The sequence below is a fragment of the Thermobia domestica genome, chromosome 10 (assembly GCF_964235325.1).
Source record: "Thermobia domestica chromosome 10, izTheDome1.hap1.1, whole genome shotgun sequence".
In the NCBI taxonomy this organism is placed as follows: Eukaryota; Metazoa; Arthropoda; class Insecta; order Zygentoma; family Lepismatidae; genus Thermobia; species Thermobia domestica.
This window is the reverse complement of record NC_137463.1, coordinates 30,744,421-30,764,139: the sequence shown is the minus strand read 5'-3', so window position 1 is coordinate 30,764,139 and position 19,719 is coordinate 30,744,421. Positions and strand designations below refer to the sequence as shown.

At 35.8% G+C, this 19,719-nt stretch overlaps 1 protein-coding gene across 4 annotated transcripts in view; it reads left to right on the top strand.

Annotated features, from left to right (window-relative positions):
* LOC145662395 (protein nervous wreck-like) overlaps window positions 1-19,719 on the top strand; it is a 554,721-nt gene that overhangs the window by 314,677 nt on the left and 220,325 nt on the right. For all 4 annotated transcript variants that reach the window (XM_081727930.1, XM_081727929.1, XM_081727928.1 and 1 more), the window contains exon 8: window positions 12,596-12,724. In XM_081727930.1, the coding sequence (XP_081584056.1) occupies window positions 12,596-12,724 (129 nt within the window). The remainder of the gene's footprint in view (window positions 1-12,595; window positions 12,725-19,719) is intronic.

Below are 19,719 nucleotides of genomic sequence, written 5' to 3'. Positions count from 1 at the left end.
GGGCGCCTATGCTCGTGGTCCATGGCACACTCCCCTAAATTCACCTATTTTTAATCTTATTCAATGGTTCTGATACCCTGCTAAACGATTAATGTTGCCACGTTAAGTGTGCTAGGTTCAAAAGTTCGATTTCCAGTGGCAATTATTCTTGTAGTTCGGATCACAGTTAAGCCGTATGTCCAGGTCTCAATTAAAAAAAAAATAGTAAAAAAGAAAATCTTCAAAATGTTCTGATGCGTAGTCAAATGGTTAAAATGCTCGCTTTCAGTGCTAGTGGTCCTGGATTCAATTCAGGGTTACCAACGAGATAAAAGTAGGATCTGTAGGAAAATTGTCTTCTTGGAAAGATGTCATGGAAATGATGTCTCCTCTCGAACATTGTACTCGTACTTTTCTGCTTTTCTGTGTCGGAAAATGCTTTGCCTTATCTCGAAATCTCATTACAAAAATTTTTGTCTCGTCTTGTCTCGTGGGCATCTCTAGTTAGATTTCAATGGAGTAACTGAAATTGTTCGATGAGGATTTCGAGAAGTTCGAGATACGGTAGTTTCTATATTGCAGAGATACAACTGTATGTAGGTACGAATATCTAATTAGTCCTTTTTCAAAACACCCTAACTACTCACCTTTCGTTTAAAAGGCCCCTATTGTTATCACTAAATACGATTGTATTATATATGGATGTATAATTTTCCTCTGAATTCTTTATTATAAACCTGTGTAGGCCTACTTACGGTGACCGATCAAGAAGATTTAAAACAAAAGAAAACTTGTTTTCAACGAACTTAAAAAGTTCGTTACTAAGTTCTCTATGTCTGTTATTTGCGAATTTTTCAATTTTAAGCCCTCCATTTGATAGAGTATATAAAAAAAAAACAATCTAAAGAAATGATGGAATTCTTCGCGTCACTCTTACCGTTCCCGAGATATTGGCCAAAACAGTTCCGATTTTGGGTGATTTAAGAAGGTATATCTCGGGAACAGTAAGTCATAGATAAATCATATTGGTGTTGATCAATACCTAAGAAGAGAGTAAAGATTTAGCCACTGGCCAACTGGCCATGGTTTTCCAGATATTGGCCCAAAAAGTTCGAATTTCGGGAAATTTACGGAGGATCCGTAAGGAACCTTAAGTCATAGAGAGATGATATTTTGCGAATTTTTCAATTTTGAGCATGTGTCTTCGTAAACCAACATATCGTAGAACGTTTTAACACAACTCTTAAACAAAACATGTTGAAAAATGTTGAGGATTACAAGAATTGTTTAATAAGTATAATCATAAAGTACATAGAACAATTGGTATAGAGCCGATAGAAGTTAATAAGAAAAATTCATTCTTTTAAAGTTCGTTCTGGCAATATGTTCTTGGAGTATTCTCAACTGCTTTTTTCTTACGTGATTATACCCTTGCAGAAAAATTTTGATGTTTTATATACTAGTTTAAACCAATTACATTACTTTATATATATATATATATAAAAGAAGGGAGTAGAGATCTGTATAACCTGTATTACGAGATATCACTTGAATGTTTCTGAGACCACAATCATTATAACAAGCACTTTTCCTAGCCTAAACAAGACATTTTAATCTTTAAGCACTTTTCATACATCAGTTTCCGGGCTCCATTTGTAGAGAAAAAAACTCGTCGTGAAATTTGAATACGTCTCAGAAATAAATAAGAGAAAATGTTTGGAAATACGATATAAAGAGAGAAAATGGAAGGATATTTGAAATAACGTTCCTAATTACTTTCTGGGATGACGTTGTAAAAGATGAAATTCTCTCTTGAAGAATACAACTTCTTTTTTATTATACAGCCTTTTTCGATTTTACGAACCGTATACTCTGTTAAATTGTTATTACTTGCACGCCTTGAAACAGGTTATGAATTGAGTACTTAAAACATGGAGATATTTTAAATGACAGCAACGACGACGACACGAAACTCAATTATCGACGAAAATGAAGATCGAATTCTTGCATTTAAGACAATGTAGTATTTAATGCATAAAGTTTGTCCTTGGTAAATCGACATCAATTTATTATTGCTATCATTATGGTGCAGATTAAGAATCTGGATCCAATATTTGGATAATTTAGGGTAAACTCTATTAATTCAGAATAGAAGAGTAATATTTAAGACAATTTATTTTTGTAGGCAATAAGAAGGTAATGAAATATTAACGTAAACACAAACACACACACACACATTAAGAAGTGTATTTCCATACAACTTTACGAAACAGAAGAACACATTATAACTCCACTGTAAGTTAAGAGGTTTGAGCTTAGGATAAGGCTCTCTCAAAGCTCAGATTTGGGTTTAGGATAAGGTTCTATCAGAGCTGCACTGCAAGCTAAGAGAGCGGTTAAGTTCCTACAATGCTCTACGCAAGCGGAGTTGGGCAGAAGGCCTTAGAGCTCCAGGAAGCTAAAAGGCTTGTGTTAGGTTGTGATCTCTCAGAGCTCCACGTCAAGCTACGAGAGCGGTTAAGCTCCTAAAATGCTCTACGCAAGCAGAGTTGGCAGCAGGCCTTAGAGCTCCAGGAAGCTAAGAGGCTTGTGTTAGGTTGTGATCTCTCAGAGCTCCACTGCAAGCTAAGAGAGCGGTTAAGCTCCTAAAATGCTCTACGAAAGCAGAGTTGGCAGAAGACCTTAGAGCTTCAGGAAGCTAGAAGGCTTGTGTTAGGTTGTGATCTCTCAGAGCTCCACTGCAAGCTAAGAGAGCGGTTAAGCTCCTACAATGCTCTACGCAAGCAGAGTTGGCAGAAGGCCTTAGAGCTCCAGGAAGCTAAAAGGCTTGCGTTAGGTTGTGATCTCTCATAGCTCCACTGCAAGCTAAGAGAGCGGTTAAGCTCCCACAATGCTTTACGCAAGCAGAGTTGGCAGAAGGCCTTAGAGCTCCAGGAAGCTAAAAGGCTTGTGTTAGGTTGTGATCTCTCAGAGCTCCACTGCAAGCTAAGAGAGCGGTTAAGCTCCTACAATGCTCTACGCAAGCAGAGTTGGCAGAAGGCCTTAGAGTTCCAGGAAGTTAGAAGGCTTGTGTTAGGTTGTGATCTCTCAGAGCTCCACTGCAAGCTAAGAGAAGAGAGTTGATCAGCTGAAACTGATGTTCGTTGTGGTGATACTTGAAATTTTATAACTCTCCCTGGGAGGCGCTGGTGCTGGTGTTCTTCTTCCATCACATGATCAATGGTGCCAATGATTCCTGTCGTCTGCTTTGTGTAGTAGCTTGTAGTGACGCATGTGACGTTGTTTACCGTACAAATGAAGCATTATTAATGTTTATAAATAGAATCTGGTGTGGGATATTACAATATGTATATATCTCTGTTGTAGTGTTTTGTGAGAAATATTCTTAATTTTAGTGTCCAATGCATGCACCATCTTTATTGTTTAGCCAATTCATTTCTATGATTAATTATTTCTTCATTATCTTTGAAATGAACTGGAAGTTTAGTACGCTTATTTTATTGACTTATTTTTTAAATCTGCAAAATTTAAATGTTATTGTTTCGTGAATATTAAATTTTATGCAAGATGCACCCATAAAGTAACAAACTTTTACGGAAAACAGCCAACTCCCTTTAAAATGTTACCGCAGCATGACAACACAGAAAGAACCTTTTTCTAAGCTTCGGATTAGCGCATGTTCAAACCGGTTTGATTGCAGTTTGTATCTGGATGAGCCGGTGAAAAATACATATAGTATGAAATAGCCGTACAAAACACGCGTATCGAAATACAGGATGTCCAATATACAATGCAACCCAGAGTTTGGGATAGTAGAACTTTTGAACCTGAAGCTATACACAAATAATGATTATACCAAAATAAAGCTTTGTTCATGCATATATCTTTAAACTAGGAAGCAACGATGGAAGTACACTAGGAACCACACAGTGTTGCCAGATGTAAATTGATTTTTTTTTTTTTTTTTTTTTTGCAAAACATGTAAATTGATTCATAACTCATACGTATGGATGTTCTGTCGTCAATTTTCAGTTTGTTAAGTTGGAGTAGCTTGGAAACTATGGAGCAGAGAAAAGATTTTTTTCATTTCCCCCGATAACTAATCGGATGAGACCTCTGTAAGGGGGAACTACGGAAATCGTAGTTTTCATAAATTAACACTCTGAATTGACAACATTGCTGATGTTTCAGTGCATAAAAAGGTGTGTTAAGGATCTGTCTACATTATGCAATTCCTGAAAACAATGAAAAAGAAACTTTCAAATTACCATGATAAAACTTTTATTACATGCCCCTGGCAATACTGCTAATCATTTCTATGGGGCTATTTAAAGCAAAAGGTATACAAGAACAATTCTCGAACTATACAATACCTGGAAACGAACATTCGCCGTGCCATTGAGAATATTAACACTTCTAATCTTCGTAAAGTTGCTGCCATCATGGTGAAACGTGTGATCCAGTGTTTTAATCAAAACAAGGAGCACTTCCAGCATCTACTGTAGAGCTGATAACTTATTGCGTGGTAGTAGCAGTGTTGCCGGGTGCATGTAAGTAAAAGTTTTGTCATGGTAATTTCAAAGTTTCTTTTTCATTGTTTTCAGGAATTGCATAATGTAGACATATCCCTAACACACCTTTATATTCACTGAAACATCAGCAATATTGCCAATTCAGTGTGTTAATTGTATGAAAACTTCGATTTTTCTAGTTTCTCCTTACAGAGGCCTCACCTGATTAGTTATCGGTGGAAAGGAAAAATTCTTTTTTCTGCTCCATAGTTTCCAAGCTACTCCAACTAAACAAATTGACGACAGAACATCCATACGTATGAGTTATGAGTCAATTTACATGTTCTGCATAAAACAAATTGATTTTCACCTTCGGCTACATCTGGCAACGCTGTGTGGTTCCTAGTGTACTTCAATCGTTGCTTCCTAGTTTAAAAATATATGCATGAACAAAGCTTTATTTTAGTATAACCATTATTTGTGTATCGCTTCAGGTTCAAAAGTTCACTGAGAAAAATACGTTGTCCTGACAGCGGTATATTGTACTGATATATGTTATCCTCTTGCTTACTACAGAAATCAGTACGGAGCATACGTTATCTGTATGCTTCATAGGCGTGGTAGTAGCAGTGTTCTACTATCCCAAACTCCGGGTTGCATTGTATGTTGGACACCCTGTAGAACAACATTCTAATATAAAGTCTTGTTACGAACTGGATAAATGTTTTACCGTGAAGTTGCTGATAGTAAGGACATTATATGATGCAGTATTATCAAGAATTCACGTGTATCAACGGTACAACCGTTTCAAATATAAACACAAAAATGTTGAGGATGAACCAAAGTCGAAACTCTCTTGATCATCACGGAATGAGGGAAATATGGAGAAATTTCATGCACTGGAGAGAGCTGATAGACACGTAATCACATACTAGCTGCCAACCATGCATCAGATAAACAAAGGTTTAGATTAATGTTAACCAAAAAGTTGAAAATGAGGTAAGTACGTGCTTGTTTTGCAAAACGCCTCGTATGTTGGACAGAATAGCACCGTAAGGATTTGGTGGCTACTGGAAAACGGGTCAACAACTTCGTAAAATGCATCGGAGCGGGCGATAAAACGTGACGTTCAGAAGTTTTGTACATACAACGATTGCACACTACATGCATTTGTCGCACGCTTACGCAGATACAAACTGCATCTAACAGTTTAGACAGTGATAAGAAGCTTAGACAAACATCTTTCCAGTGTTGTCATGCTACAGAATCATTGTTAAGTAACTTAGCTATATATGTTTTTTAAAAGTTTGGTTACTTTATGGATGCAATGTTGTCAGATCGGGCTATAAGTAGTGGATTGGGAGATAATTTAAGTGTCCTCGCTACTAAAATTTCAAATTAGGCGGCAGGTTACTTTTGGGCTACTTTCAATTATCTACAGGCTCAACATTAATTATCTGGCTCTCAAAACTGCGCAACCTTCTTATTTCCACATATAAAATCACAAATTATTAGTTTTATATTGATATAATACGATAAAAGTTATGATTACTGAATATTATATTCACAACGAACAATAGTTTTACTGAAACTATCATATTTAATACTAGTTTAATCTTTGTTTTAGTACATTTTAACCTCCAGATCTGACAACACTAGACTTCTGTTAAGTTAGTGCTTTGGCAGTATCATTGACCGTGTTGATGTCTCAGTTAATGCCTTGGCCTAATAATAATTGTATGGAATTGTGTAAACATATTCATCGCAAAATTTAATTGTGTTACTGTATTATCCATATTAGCATAATGAGTAAGTGGAGCTACAAGAAAACTTCCAAAATTCATGGCTTCCAGATAAAGAATTTAGTGAATGAATTAAAAAAAAAAGTGACGAATATCGGTGAAAAATCATACTATAAACGTTGTAAAGTGTATTTAAGAATCTACAAAACTGACTTAAGAAGTCCCATCCCGGCGAAATTAAAATACCGCTAATTTTACAGTAATTATGTGATATCTTCAAATAGATAAAAGATAATCGAAATGTGGAACAAGAGCGCCCTAGACAATATCATTTTACATGAGATACCGTTATCACGATTCACTTATCTACTTTCGATTTCGAGCCATTTTGAAAATCGGCATTTATTTTCGCGTTTCTAAACGGCTGAAAACGGAAAGCCACTAGGTGACTTGTGATAACGGTACCTCACGCAAGATAATATTGTCTAGGGCGCTCTTCTTCCACATTTCAATTATCTTTTATCTATTTGAAGATATCACATAATTACTATAAAATTCGCGATATTTTAATTTCGCCGGGATGAGGAAACATTTCTTCAGAAAGGTCGCTATTAAATACTATTAGTATCATCGTCTACCTAGTTCATTACACGCTCCAATTCTATTGCTCTTGATGTAGTATGGAGTTTGCTCTAACACACCACCAACAGTCCAAGTCGCCGCCTCACCGTTGCCAACCCAGACATCTTGCGTATTTCCAACTCCAGGTGTTTCTATTAAATCAATGTATATGATTACCGAAAGTGTATAGCTGCAAAATATTTATTTTTTATGTTTTTGCTATAAAGAGTTCAAAATCCGTTTTAGAGCACAACTTCGCTACTTTTGTGACCTTCGTATCTGCCAACACTGTATGGACGCACCTTGTATGCGAATACATAATTTTAATACTCAATAATCAAATTTAATTAATATAATATTTTACGTTACCTTTTTATACAATACAAATTCATTTTGAAGAATCGTAAGATATTTAACTAAGCCAGTTCATTTCAAAGAAAACAAAAACAAAATCCCCTTATAAATCAATAGGAAGCAAACATGACTTACGTATTTTTTTTTTTAATTTCACTCCGAGATAGAATTTAAAACTAAAAAGAAAAGGATTTAGAGTATTCTTTAGATATACAGTAGTTTTTATTTTAAAATTTATTGTTAAGAACTGGCTCTTTCGAAATTTCGATTTCAACATATCTAGGTTATCTTCAATGTTGTTTCCTTTACTGAAAAAAAAAATGTGAAGTATGTTCTGATCGGTTGAGAGAAACGGAACAAATTGCCATGCCAATAACAGAAGTACCTTTGATATATATGAGAAATCATCTCCGCTTCAATTCTCCAATTCTCTGGCTATTACGTACCATAGTCGAATAGGCTGACAAGTAGCTGCCGAGAGAGAATTGCGGGGGACATGGAGGAGGGGGAGGGAAAGAAAAATGAAAAAAGGGAATGAAATTTTCAAAACAGAAAATATATATATATAAAGAAGAAAAATTCGTATAGGTCCTTTGAATGACTAGTTGAGTCTCTAAATAGTTGAAAAGCATTTCCTGCAAATTGGAAGTAGGTGGTAGTGTTCATTTCTTTCTTTTCTTTTAAATAGAACAACATAATAGTCTTTAGTTTTAGAAGGAACAAGTTTTCAATGCGTTCTAAAAACAAAAGCAGAAAAGCACGAACCTTTTGAAAGTTCAAAGAGATTTTTTCCCCTTAATTTAGAAGAGAAAGAAAAATATGCTTTTTATTTTTCAAGCACGCCAGTCTTTTGTTTTTCTCTAATGCATGTCAAGTTTAATGTCTTTTTTTTTTTTTTGAGCGATTTCCCTGTGTACCGGTATACTCTTAACGACAAAATAATGCACCCCTTTTCTGTTTCTTTAAGTCTTGTCAACCAATTTGCAGGTTAAAAACAATCACTTTTTATTTTTATTTTATTTTATTTTTTTGAAAAGGGACATAACTAAGGTGAGTGAATAGAGCTTTCTGTGACACACTTTTGCAATTTTGTCCAAAGTTCCTCCCAGGAATTTTGAGCAACTTAAACAAAGTTGACGTCGTGTCAGAAGTTAACGCAAAGGAAGTTTTTCGATAGACCGTGTCGTTAATGAATAGTTGGTAAAACACAGTCACATGTACACTTAGAATTGCAATGAACTAATACAACAAACCCATATGATAATTGATTAATTTTAATACAGGAGAGTACTTGTATATGAATTATTTATTTTTATACTATTGTATCAATGCTAGAATTGCAGCCTTTTTCTTGCTCTCTTTGTGTCACTTACTGAAAATCCGAGCAGCAAACTATAACATCACAGAGCATCGAGTTGGAAACCACTTATCTTGAAGAAACAATACTTACAAGAGGAAAATATATCGTCATAACCTCTTGGCTGAAAGTGTTTGAATTTACTACTTATTATAAGTACAGTAGACTTTGGATAGTGCGATGTTCCATGTAATTCAAACCACCTAAAAGAAAGACCCGATCACTTATAAACTGCAATTCCGTTCAAAGTGCGTCTTTGCAGTCATTTACGTTGTTGCATATTCTAAATACAATGGGTAGTTCTAAATACAGAAAAAAAGTGTAAATCAGTTGTTTCTTCCTTTCATTAATATAAGAGTAAAATGCGTTTAATATTTCGTAGTGCGTATGGATAGTTTTATAGGTACTATCGAAATATCAAACACATTTTATTCTTATATTAATGATAGGAGGAAACAATTAATTTGAACTTACTTTTACGCAACAAATTCTTTGTATGTACGAATTCAATAATGCACAAAATATTGAAAAATGCGTGACTGGACTGGGAGACGAACACGGGATCTTCGGCGTATCCTACCAATGCGTTAAGCACTATGCTACATTTTATTCTTTGTTCACCAAAAACTTGAGTCCAGTGGAGTTCTGGTTGTTTCTAAGCCATTTGCTCCATTTTTATTTTGTATTACAATAAGTTTGATTCCAAGTGTTAAGGTGGGTCACTAGGTGCTCTCGGTGCTATGCTAATCACTACTTGAATAGTGCGACGTTGTCAATTAGTGTCGAGTGTTTACTGGTGTCAGATAATAAAGGAAGCAATCATGGAATTCTGCCTCGATACTTATTGGAGAAATTAGTTTCGACCCTTACCGGAATTCACAGCTAAGTTTCGCTTCTGAACTGCAACGCTAGAATCCAGGAATAACTACCACAGTAAACGTACAAGTTTGGCAACAACACGTTATGGCGTTCTGCGAAAGTTTCTTCTCAAAATCTATTTCCTTAAATGTAAAGGAATATTTAAATAAAATGTGAAACATAACACGAAAAACGGTCAAACAATATATCTAATTCGTAATAAGATCATTACTTTAAAGAATTTTACACATACAAATAAACATTTCATTAAACTGAGCACTTCTAGTAAGGTCTAACAGCAAGTGCCATCTTGTGTGCTCATTTTAAAATGAATCAAATATTTTCTTTTATTTGTTACCTTTTTCAATATCAGAAGAAATAACCAAATGAATCAGTGTCTTGTATTGTAGCTGAAACGTAACTCTATCTTATAGTACTATAATTATAATATGTAATGTTTTAATTGAGCAATAATAAGGGAATGGGCTAAAATATGTACTGACATCCGAGTGATAACCCACCTTAAATTGAAAGAATGTATCCTCAAAATACAGAAGTTTGTTCTCATTCAAACAAAATTAGAGACACTTCGGAGACTTGATTGATGCAAAATCATATTTAAAACATCCTGTAGAATATGGTATGACTGATAAAGTAACCATAGGAGACTAGTGTTGAAATACGAACAAGATATAACAGTTCTAGTCTAAGCAATTTCTGGAAGACTTAGTTCACAGTTCAAAGACAACACTAGCTTAAGAAAAAAATGTTATACTATTATGCTATCTTATGAAATATTCATAATTATAATACCTTCGTTTAGGAATAGAGTTTGTTTGTATGTTTAAGCTTAGCTTGCCTTTTCAGTACTAAGGCTATATGAGACATGGACATACTGTTTTAGATGGAATCCGAACCACCGCTCTGCGCTCAAATTTCAATGTTCTCCTACCGATAATCGAATCTGGGATCACGCGCATCAAATGAACGCACAGTGGCTACTAGACCAGCGGGAAGAGGAAGAAATAAATATAAATGCTGACTGTATTACTAAGTATTCTGTCTATGACAGGTTCTGGCACTAATGAGTTTTCTTCTATAACTTTAGATTTAGGCCTGGAAATGTTTCTTCTTTCTTCTTTTTCGATCTTCAGCTTCCTCTTTTAACTCCCAATATTTTCTTTTATTTTTCAAATCATTGATCAGTTGTGTCCTTCCCATTCCTTGCTTTCCTTCCAGCTTTCTTTCTATGGCGGTATGAAAAAGACAAATCTTCGCAAGATGTCCAATCCAATTGGCCTTCCTACGAATTCCGATGTCCTTCCTACGTGCTAACTGGAAGTATCGTCTTCTCTCCTATCCGTTTCAAAACATCCTCATTTGTTACTCTCTGTCCATTTTATCTTCTCCATTTTCCTCCAATACCACATTTCGAAGCTCTCTAAACGTTTCTTCCTTAACTTCCGTAATGTTCAAGTCTGAACCATGAAGTTCTATACTCCATATACTTATAGCACTTGACCAACTTCTTCCTAGGTCCAATATTGAGCATGCTAGTCAAGAATGATCTTTTCTTGTTGAATGCTTCTTTGACTATGGCAATTCTTGACCTGATCTCTTTGGTACAGTACTTGCACGAATTGTTTTTTTTTTTTTTTTAAATATGTTTTTCTTCGTAAAATCCCAGTATTTAATATTTCACATTGAATCTGTCTCATTTAACTAGAATTACCTAGACTCTAACTTAAAATTCGACCTCTAGCGACCTGGTTCTACCAGATTTCAGCATTGTATGCATGAGTATAGCATACGATCTAATTAACTCTTGCCAATATAATAATAAATATTAAAATGGACTCCAATATTATTGTTAAAACAAAAGGAAATAACTTCTGTTAAGAAACAGTAAAGATAATCACGCGAACCTATAGGATTTTAATATAGACAATAAACATTTTTTTGTTATGCAGTTTGCATAGAAGTTAGGGCTATTCACTTTTAAAATCACCGTTAGCCGTGAAAATGTGAACAGATTTACTCCATTAAGGAACTCTGCCGAGATAATCGCTCTTGTCCATTGCAAAGATATACGAGGGTGATTCAGAAAGTAATGTCTCCAAGGTGATATCTTTATTTGTGTTTGACAGATAGCACCGATACAAGTATCAGTGGAAAGCTTGCAATGTTAGTTACAAATGATGGCATTATTTTTTTTAAAATATAGTCCCCCCATTACGGGCAACAAACACACTTATGCCAACGCGAAACAAAGTTTTTCATGCCGTCGGCGAAGAATTGTGATGGTTGTTGGCGACACTATTGCCGAACTGCTGCTTCCACCTCCGCGTCACAACTGTAACGTTAGTCCTTAACGTGATCCTTAAGTTTGGCGGAGAGCCAAAAGTCGCAGGGCGCAAGATCCAGACTATAGGCAGGATGAGACAGAATGTCAACAACACTTTGTCACCAGATGGGACAAGTTTGGATTTTTTTTGGCAGAGAATAGGACCTTGTGGTGATACTCCACCGACTGATGCTTTGTTTTCGGATCGTAATGGTATATCCACGACTCGTCACCAGCGATGAATGTTTCTGGGCGCACAAACTTCCGCAGTCAGACATTCAATGATAGCCAGCTGTTTCAACCAAACGCCAACACTGGATGCTATGGATTGCTCCATTACTCTGGAATGAGAAGAGATAGCAAGATGAAACAAGTGACATTCTATAGCTTAGACGTCATTACATTAATAATAAACAGTTCAGAATGATTGTAATAATATTGGCCAAGTAGTGGGCTTTCAAGCGTTACTTTCTGAATCACACTCGTAATATTAATAATGATAATAATAATAGTAATAAAATAAGATACGAATAAAATCTAAAAGCCGCTTTCATTAAAGAGTCACCATGTAGAATAAAGAGCAGACGTACATGCTAACATTATAATCTTATAAGAAGACTAGCGTAACCCAATAGATACGGCGTAAGTATCAGGAAACAAACTCCATTTCGAAATTATTCTGTTTACTTATCAAAAAAGAGTATTTGAATAACATTCGACACAAATAAATAAACAAATAAAATATTGATGTGTTATTTTTTGTGTGCGCTTCAAAATTAATTAATAAATTATGTGTGTGTTGATTTGTTTCTATGTATTATTATTACAGGTTTCTTCCAAACGAGAAGTGTCAGATCAAAAATCCACCGGAGCGAGAAACGATTATTTACTGAGTCTTGCGGCCGCCAACGCTCACCAAACAAGATATTTCTTAGTAGACCTTCAAAATGCTCTTCTGGTAAGTGGAAATATGGATGTTCTTTGCCTTTATATCCAATATTAAATTTTAAACATTCTCCTTGCCTTAATATAAGAGTTTTCGATATTTAAGTTTTTAGTTTTGACACAGAAGCTGTTATCGTACGATTTCTTGCATTAAAACTTCTCTCATCGTTATTTTGTCATGTAAAACAGAAAATGCTAGAACATTTTCCATACCATGGCATAGTTTGTGGCAGGAGTGTAGCCAACAAGTTGTTCTCAGGAGGGTCCGTTACTTTTTCAGAGTGGGCCGGGTTATTTACATAATAAGATCAAATCAAGCGTATTCTTAGGATCACAGATTGTAGGAAATTTACGTATATCATTACAGGTCTCTGCGCAAACCAATTTGCTGGGGCACTTACGACTAAATTTTACATTTAATTCTGCTCGTGGGATCCCTGGAGAAGTGCCCATGAGGTATATGCATTAAGACGGTCCTGAGAATAACCAAGTCATAAAAAAAAAAAACTTGGCACTGTTTATGGAAGTCCACTTGTTTGACTGCGTTTACATGGGTATAAATAGATTTTTAAAAACCTAATAAATAATAAGATAAAACTCAAACGGTGTTAGGTAATACTACAGGACCGGATTAACCCACCTGAAGGCCATGGACTAGAAAAAAAATATGTGGCCCCTGTTGACTTCGCCTAATACTTTTCTGTGAAAACACAATAGGAAAGTTAAGGGAATATGTTTCACATTTTTAGTCATATTTTATTTTATAATGATGATTGTATCTTCATGATTCTTTTTAGATAGCCAGTTGAGATTTTGATCAATGTGGAGGCCTCTGTTCACCTGGAGACCGGGGCTATAGCTCCCTAAGTCCCCAGGGCCGGATTTCACAATAGGCCCGGGCCTATGGGCGCAAGCTCCCAGGGGGCGCACGGCCGAGAGAAAAAAAATTAAAAGATATCTAGAAATAAAAATAAATAGCCATAACTTAACATACTTTTTGAATTGATTTTAAAAAATCAGGCTAATTAAGCATTCTGATTTTGAAGTTTATTGGAACAAATAATTGTTGGTAAAGTTCACCAATCTTTTGTTAATACATTAACGGTATTTTGTTAAGCCCAGAACCAATTAAATTCCTCAAAAAACTTTCAATGATAAAATTGCATCGTGGAGTGGTGTTTAAGCAATTAACATATAGGCCTGATATAATTTTTTAATAAAGGTTTTTAGGAAAGTAACTTTAACCAAACTAGGGGGCGGAAAAAATTATTGGGCCTACGGGCGCCAAAATGCTAAATCCGGCCCTGTAAGTCCCCCTTTAATCCGGCCCTGCAGTACTGTAGTAATACATTTGCAACTATTTGCATCAGGCCCGTAGCCAGCCCATACTCTACATATTATATTTTGATATTTCATAACGCTTGCTTAAATACTGTCTTCGTAATGATCATGTATTTACTATAAGATTTAAATTAAGCAGTTTACTTGAAGCTATGAAGAGAGAACTCGGAAAATAAATTCTAAAGGGATATATCTTATTTACCTATTTAAGGAACTGAAAACCAAATTTCAAACTGACATAGAATGCAGTTTTATACAGCATAAATTTGAGATAATTTTTGTAAAATTCCTTTCGCAATGTCTTCCCTAGATAGACCTTAGATGCTCTAAACCCAATATATCAGAATTAGCGTTATATTTTGAAGACGCACGCTGACGCAGAAATGCTTGAATTCGGTAAGTGTATAATCAACACGCAATACTTAGTGTATATGACTAAGTGTAGAAGCTTAGTCATATATTCTACTATTTTTTGATTTCTTTTTTTTTTTTTTTAAGTTTTTAGTTGTTAGTCTAGTGCCGACCATCATCTTACTCTTGGTTCACTGGGTTCCAGATCGAACGTACTACAGTCAAGTCAAATCAAGTCAAGTTATGTCTGTTTACCGTCTTGTATGAGACGGAATGTTATCTAGCTTCCGCTACTTTATCTAGAGATTTGTTTTTGTTGTGTATGTTGAAAGATGTCTGGAGCATCTGTATGTGTGTGTGTGTGTGTGTGTGTGTGTGTGTGTGTGTGTGTGTGTGTGTGTGTGTGTGTGTGTGTATGTGTGATTACTTTAGTCTGAATGTAACTTTTTCTTTAATTATTATACTTGTTCGTGAGAGTTCTTGCTTGTTTTCGTAAGAGTTCTTTGTTTCTGTAAGAGTTCTTCCTTGTTTCCGTAAGAGTTCTTGCTTGTTTCAGTAAGAGTTCTTCCGTGTGTTAGTGGGTTCTTGAATGGTTAGGTGAGTGTTCTTCCTTGGTTTCTCGCTCTTGAGAGTTCTTCCTTGTTTTCGTAAGAGTTTTTTTTCTTGTTTCTGTAAGAGTTCTTCTTTGTTTCTGTAAAAGTTCTTTTTTGTTTTACTAAGATTTCATCCGTGTGTCAGTAAATTCTTGCATGGTTAGGTGAGTGTTCTTCCTTGGTTTTTCGTTCGTGAGAACTCTTCCTTGTTTTGGTAAGAGTTCTTTCGTGGAGCTCTTCTTTGTTTCAGTAAAAGTTCTTCCTTGTTTTAGTAATAGTTCTACCGTGTATCAGTGAGTTCTTGGGTGGTTATGTGAAAAGTCTTCCTTGGTTTTATAAGAGCTCTATTTTGTGAGTTATGGTGTTATGCCGTATCCATTTTGAATATGCACAAGCAATCAACGTCGGTATTTACTTGAAAAACGATGGGTATGTGAAGCTATTGAGTTGATGTTTTACTACAGTAATCAAATCCCATTTTAAACGATGCCTCGTCATATATACCATGGTTGCTGATGTAGGTCCTAAGCTCAAATCAGTGAATCGTTTCTTTTCGCCCCACTGTACCTTATCTGTTCAATTTGGAAGGTAATCGTAATATTCAAAAAGGAACCATCAAAACAACATATGTAAAATGTAAAATAATGCAATTTAAGTATTATATTTATCTTTTACATTTTTGAAAACAGGTACTAGAGAAATTTAATTACTGATTATGATAAACCTAATAAATATTTAACTCGGTGTTAACGGGAGCAACAGATTTATGTCATCTGCTTATAGTTTTAAGGTCTTACAGTTTTAATTTTGATGAAAAAAAAAGAGTTGAAAAAGATTTAAAATATAGTATATAACTAATCTCCTGAAATCTTGAGTAAAGGTTAAAGATAGACCTTATGGGAAGTAAGTTTTTTCTTTAAATATGTCCTTGTAATTACCGTTTTTCGTGACAAGATCACAAATGGAACATATAGATACCACATGAGAGCATGATCCATTTCGTTATCACTGTGCTAAAGGAGGGATTGTTTGAGCCAAGTCAGCGCCATGTCTACGCCATTGATACTGATTAATCATCAACTTTGTTACTCTCGTTTACCTAACTAGATGCACATAGTCGCTATTTTACAGTACTATACTATTGCATAACAGTATCTGAGAGCAACTTTATTTTTCCTTCGATTTTCCACCATTTTTACATTTTTTTACGTATATAAAGAAGGAGTCAAACAAATGAACTTCCTAAAATAGTTGTATAATGTCAAAACCCATATTTAAACTGAAAATAATATGTATAATGCACAAGATCCGGCAAGAAAGACCTCCTGTATGCCAAAAGGCAGTTACAAAGAAAGATACAGAAAAATATTTTTATTTGTGAACAACAAATACTATGCCATTTTACAATACTTGGTTTTAAAAAAATATGTTTTGGTAAATGGCGTCCCCCATTGTTGACCCATTGACGAAGCCTTTCATGGAAGCTGTCACACGCGCCACAATTTCCGGCTTTGTTACGGTTCGAGGTCGGCCAGGCGATTTTTTTCTCAGTGCGGAACCTGTTGTTCTAAAGTTTCATATACAAACTTGAATAGTTTTTTATACGGAACAAAATCACTTCGGAATCAGAAGTCTGAACCGAATGTAAAATGGCTGCCGAGTAGTAATCACAGAACTACCATTTCGAATATGCTCGTCCACAACAAACGCACGATGCTCACTGCACCTGCCATTGCAACTACTGAAAATGGCACGTATACCGCTATCGATTGGTATCTCTTCCGCCGTCGACCCCCACCACAACGCACAGAATATCCTCTCCAAATAATAGAGGTCTTTTTTGCCGGACCTTGTATATGTAGTCTATGTAAGGAGAGAATAATACTTTCACATTCTGAAACGAGACTTTCAGCTCGCTTTCAGTATATAAAAGTCCGGCCCCTCGAAAAACATCATGAGTCCCACCTGGATACACCTCTGTTTAAGACCAAAATATTATAGTTGTTGTAGTTCTGACATGTTTTCAATTATTGGATCAAGTTCGTAGCAGGAGCGGTTTGCTTGAAAATTCTCAGACCTATTTGATACGATATTTATTGCATCTTGGAGCACAATATGAATTTTGAACATGTCTCTTGGAGTTTATGTAACTTGTCATGACAGTTTTGCCAATATCGAAGTGGGCAGCTAATGTGCTTTGCAGCCCTCTATTTTCCATAACCACAACCGAAATATCCGTTCAAAGCGTGTAATATTTTAATATGCAGTGCCTAATGTGTTCGAAATAATTGATATTACAGTGAAATTCAAACCTTCGATTACATGAATTGACCTAACATATGTTAGTAAAACAATAAGGTCTTAGAAAGTTGACATTACTGTATTACAAATTCCATACGTTCCATCTATTAATGAATATTGAGTACCGTTACATTCGAGATGCATAGTACTTCGTATTAAGGATTATTTGAACGAATAGTATATTAAAACAGGATAGTCATATCTTACGAGAGGCTAATTGTAGGTTTAAAAAAAATCAGCAATTTCTTTAAAGAGCTGCACGTAACGGCATATTACGTATGTCTGTGCTATATAAAATAGATTTGATTTCTGACAAGCAGTATTATCTAGATTTTTGCTGTCAAAATGACCTACTTTATTTTATTTATGTAGAAATTGTAATTAAACACCGAAAGTAAATGAATGATTTCTTCTTTGTAATTAATGTACAGGGTGTAAGACAAGTGTCACAATATTTTGGGGAACAATTCCTCACATCGAAATAAGAAAAAAAGTTCATATGGATTTATGCTCAAAAGTTTCGGAGTTATAGGGTGCCGAAAACAAGTTAAGTTTTAAAGTTCATAGCTCCACTATTATGGGACACATCGTAGTCGGATCGCCATCACTGAGGAACTGGTATGTGAACTATCCAAATAACCATGTTTAAGAATGCTGCAGTACTTGCATACCAATTTTTAGAGAGTTAGGTGGAGAGTGAACAAGTACTTCCAAACAGCCTCTCTAAAAATGATTGTGCAAGCACCGGAGGCTCTGAAAGATGGATATTTGGATAGTTCACATACTAGTTCCTCAGTGATGTGTTGACACGACTACGATCGGCCTTATAATAGTGGAACTGTGGACCTTTAAAGAACTACGGAAACTATGCACTTCTGACGACAGGTCCATATGAACATTTTTTTCATATTTTGGTATGAGAAATCTATTCCCATAATATTGTGAGAAAATTTTGTAACACCCTGTATATGATTTCAATGTGTAACTACATATAGTGATGACGTATTAAATAGAAGAATTAGGGTATAATTCAGTGTATTATAGCCGCCTGCAGCAGGCCCGTAGCCAGCCCGAAAATGTGGGGGGGGCCGGTGGAAGTTAGGAGGGCCCTATCCAAAAATATTAGTTCATCCCATATTATAGTTCATTTGCAAACCTACCGTGAAAAAAATTTAGAGGGGACCAGTAAAAATTTAGGGGAAACCGGCCCCTCTAGACCCCCTCTGGATATGGGCCTGGCCTGCAGTAGGGTCCAAGGGGAGGCAATTGCCTCCTTTGATTTTCGAAGGGTGCTCACCTTTTAGAAATACATAACGAAACATAGTAATTTCCTCTCACATACTACAGCACTTAATATATTTATAATAAATAATATAGTATTACAAGGAGCAATCAAGAAATTCCCAGAATTTCTCGTAACTATTTATTACCACAATATAGTTACATATTCACTTAATCGCCTTTAAAATAGGTTCCTTTAGAACACCCACACTTGTTTCACCGCTGCTGCCATTGCAGCAAACAACGCTGAAAGTTCTGTTTTGGTATATTCCGAAGTTCAGCTGTCGCCTTGGTTTGGATGTCTTCTACGGTGGCAAAACGGCTCGCAGAAACGAACATTCTCCTCATCTACCAGCCTCCTTACTCTCCGGATTTAGCACCAGCGGATTTCTGGTTCTTCTCCAAGATCAAAAAGAATCTTAAAAGGTAACGGTTTTGCCACCGGAGAGGAAATCCAAACCAACGCGACGGTTGAACTTCGGAACGTACCAAAACAGGACTTTCAGTGTTATTTGCATCAATGGCAGAAGGGCAGGAGTAGTGGAACAAGTGTGGGTGTTCTCAAGGAGCCTATTTTGAAGGCGATTAAGTAAATATATACCTTTATTGTGGTATTAAATAGTTACGAGATTTCGCGATCTTTTTGATTGCCCCTCGTATAGTTTATTTACTGTAGTTAATAAGAAAAAAATGAAAATGAAATCATTGAGTTTTACGTCCCACGGTTATGCCGGTTAGGCTAAAGGAGACGGTGATTATGAGAAATGAGTGAAATGGTGGAATGAAGAAACTGGGAGGAAACGGGAAAACCCCGAGAAAACCCACGAGCACAGTGTTGTCCACCACAAAGTCCGCACGGCGCGAACTGGGATCAAACCAGGGACCCCAAGCACCGGAGGTGAACGCTCTACCACTGAGCCCATAATGTAAGGGTAACGTAGTGGTCTTCTGAATAATGCAGCTATCTAACAGGTTCAAATCCTGTTCACCCCAAGGTTAATTTTTTTACAAAGTGATTGTGAAGAATCGACTTATCATACTGGACAAGCAATACATAAGAATGTGTAAGCAAACACCTATATCATTATAGAAACGATTTACGGATGTTGGCTGGGAAAGGGCAAGGGAATTACCAGGACTT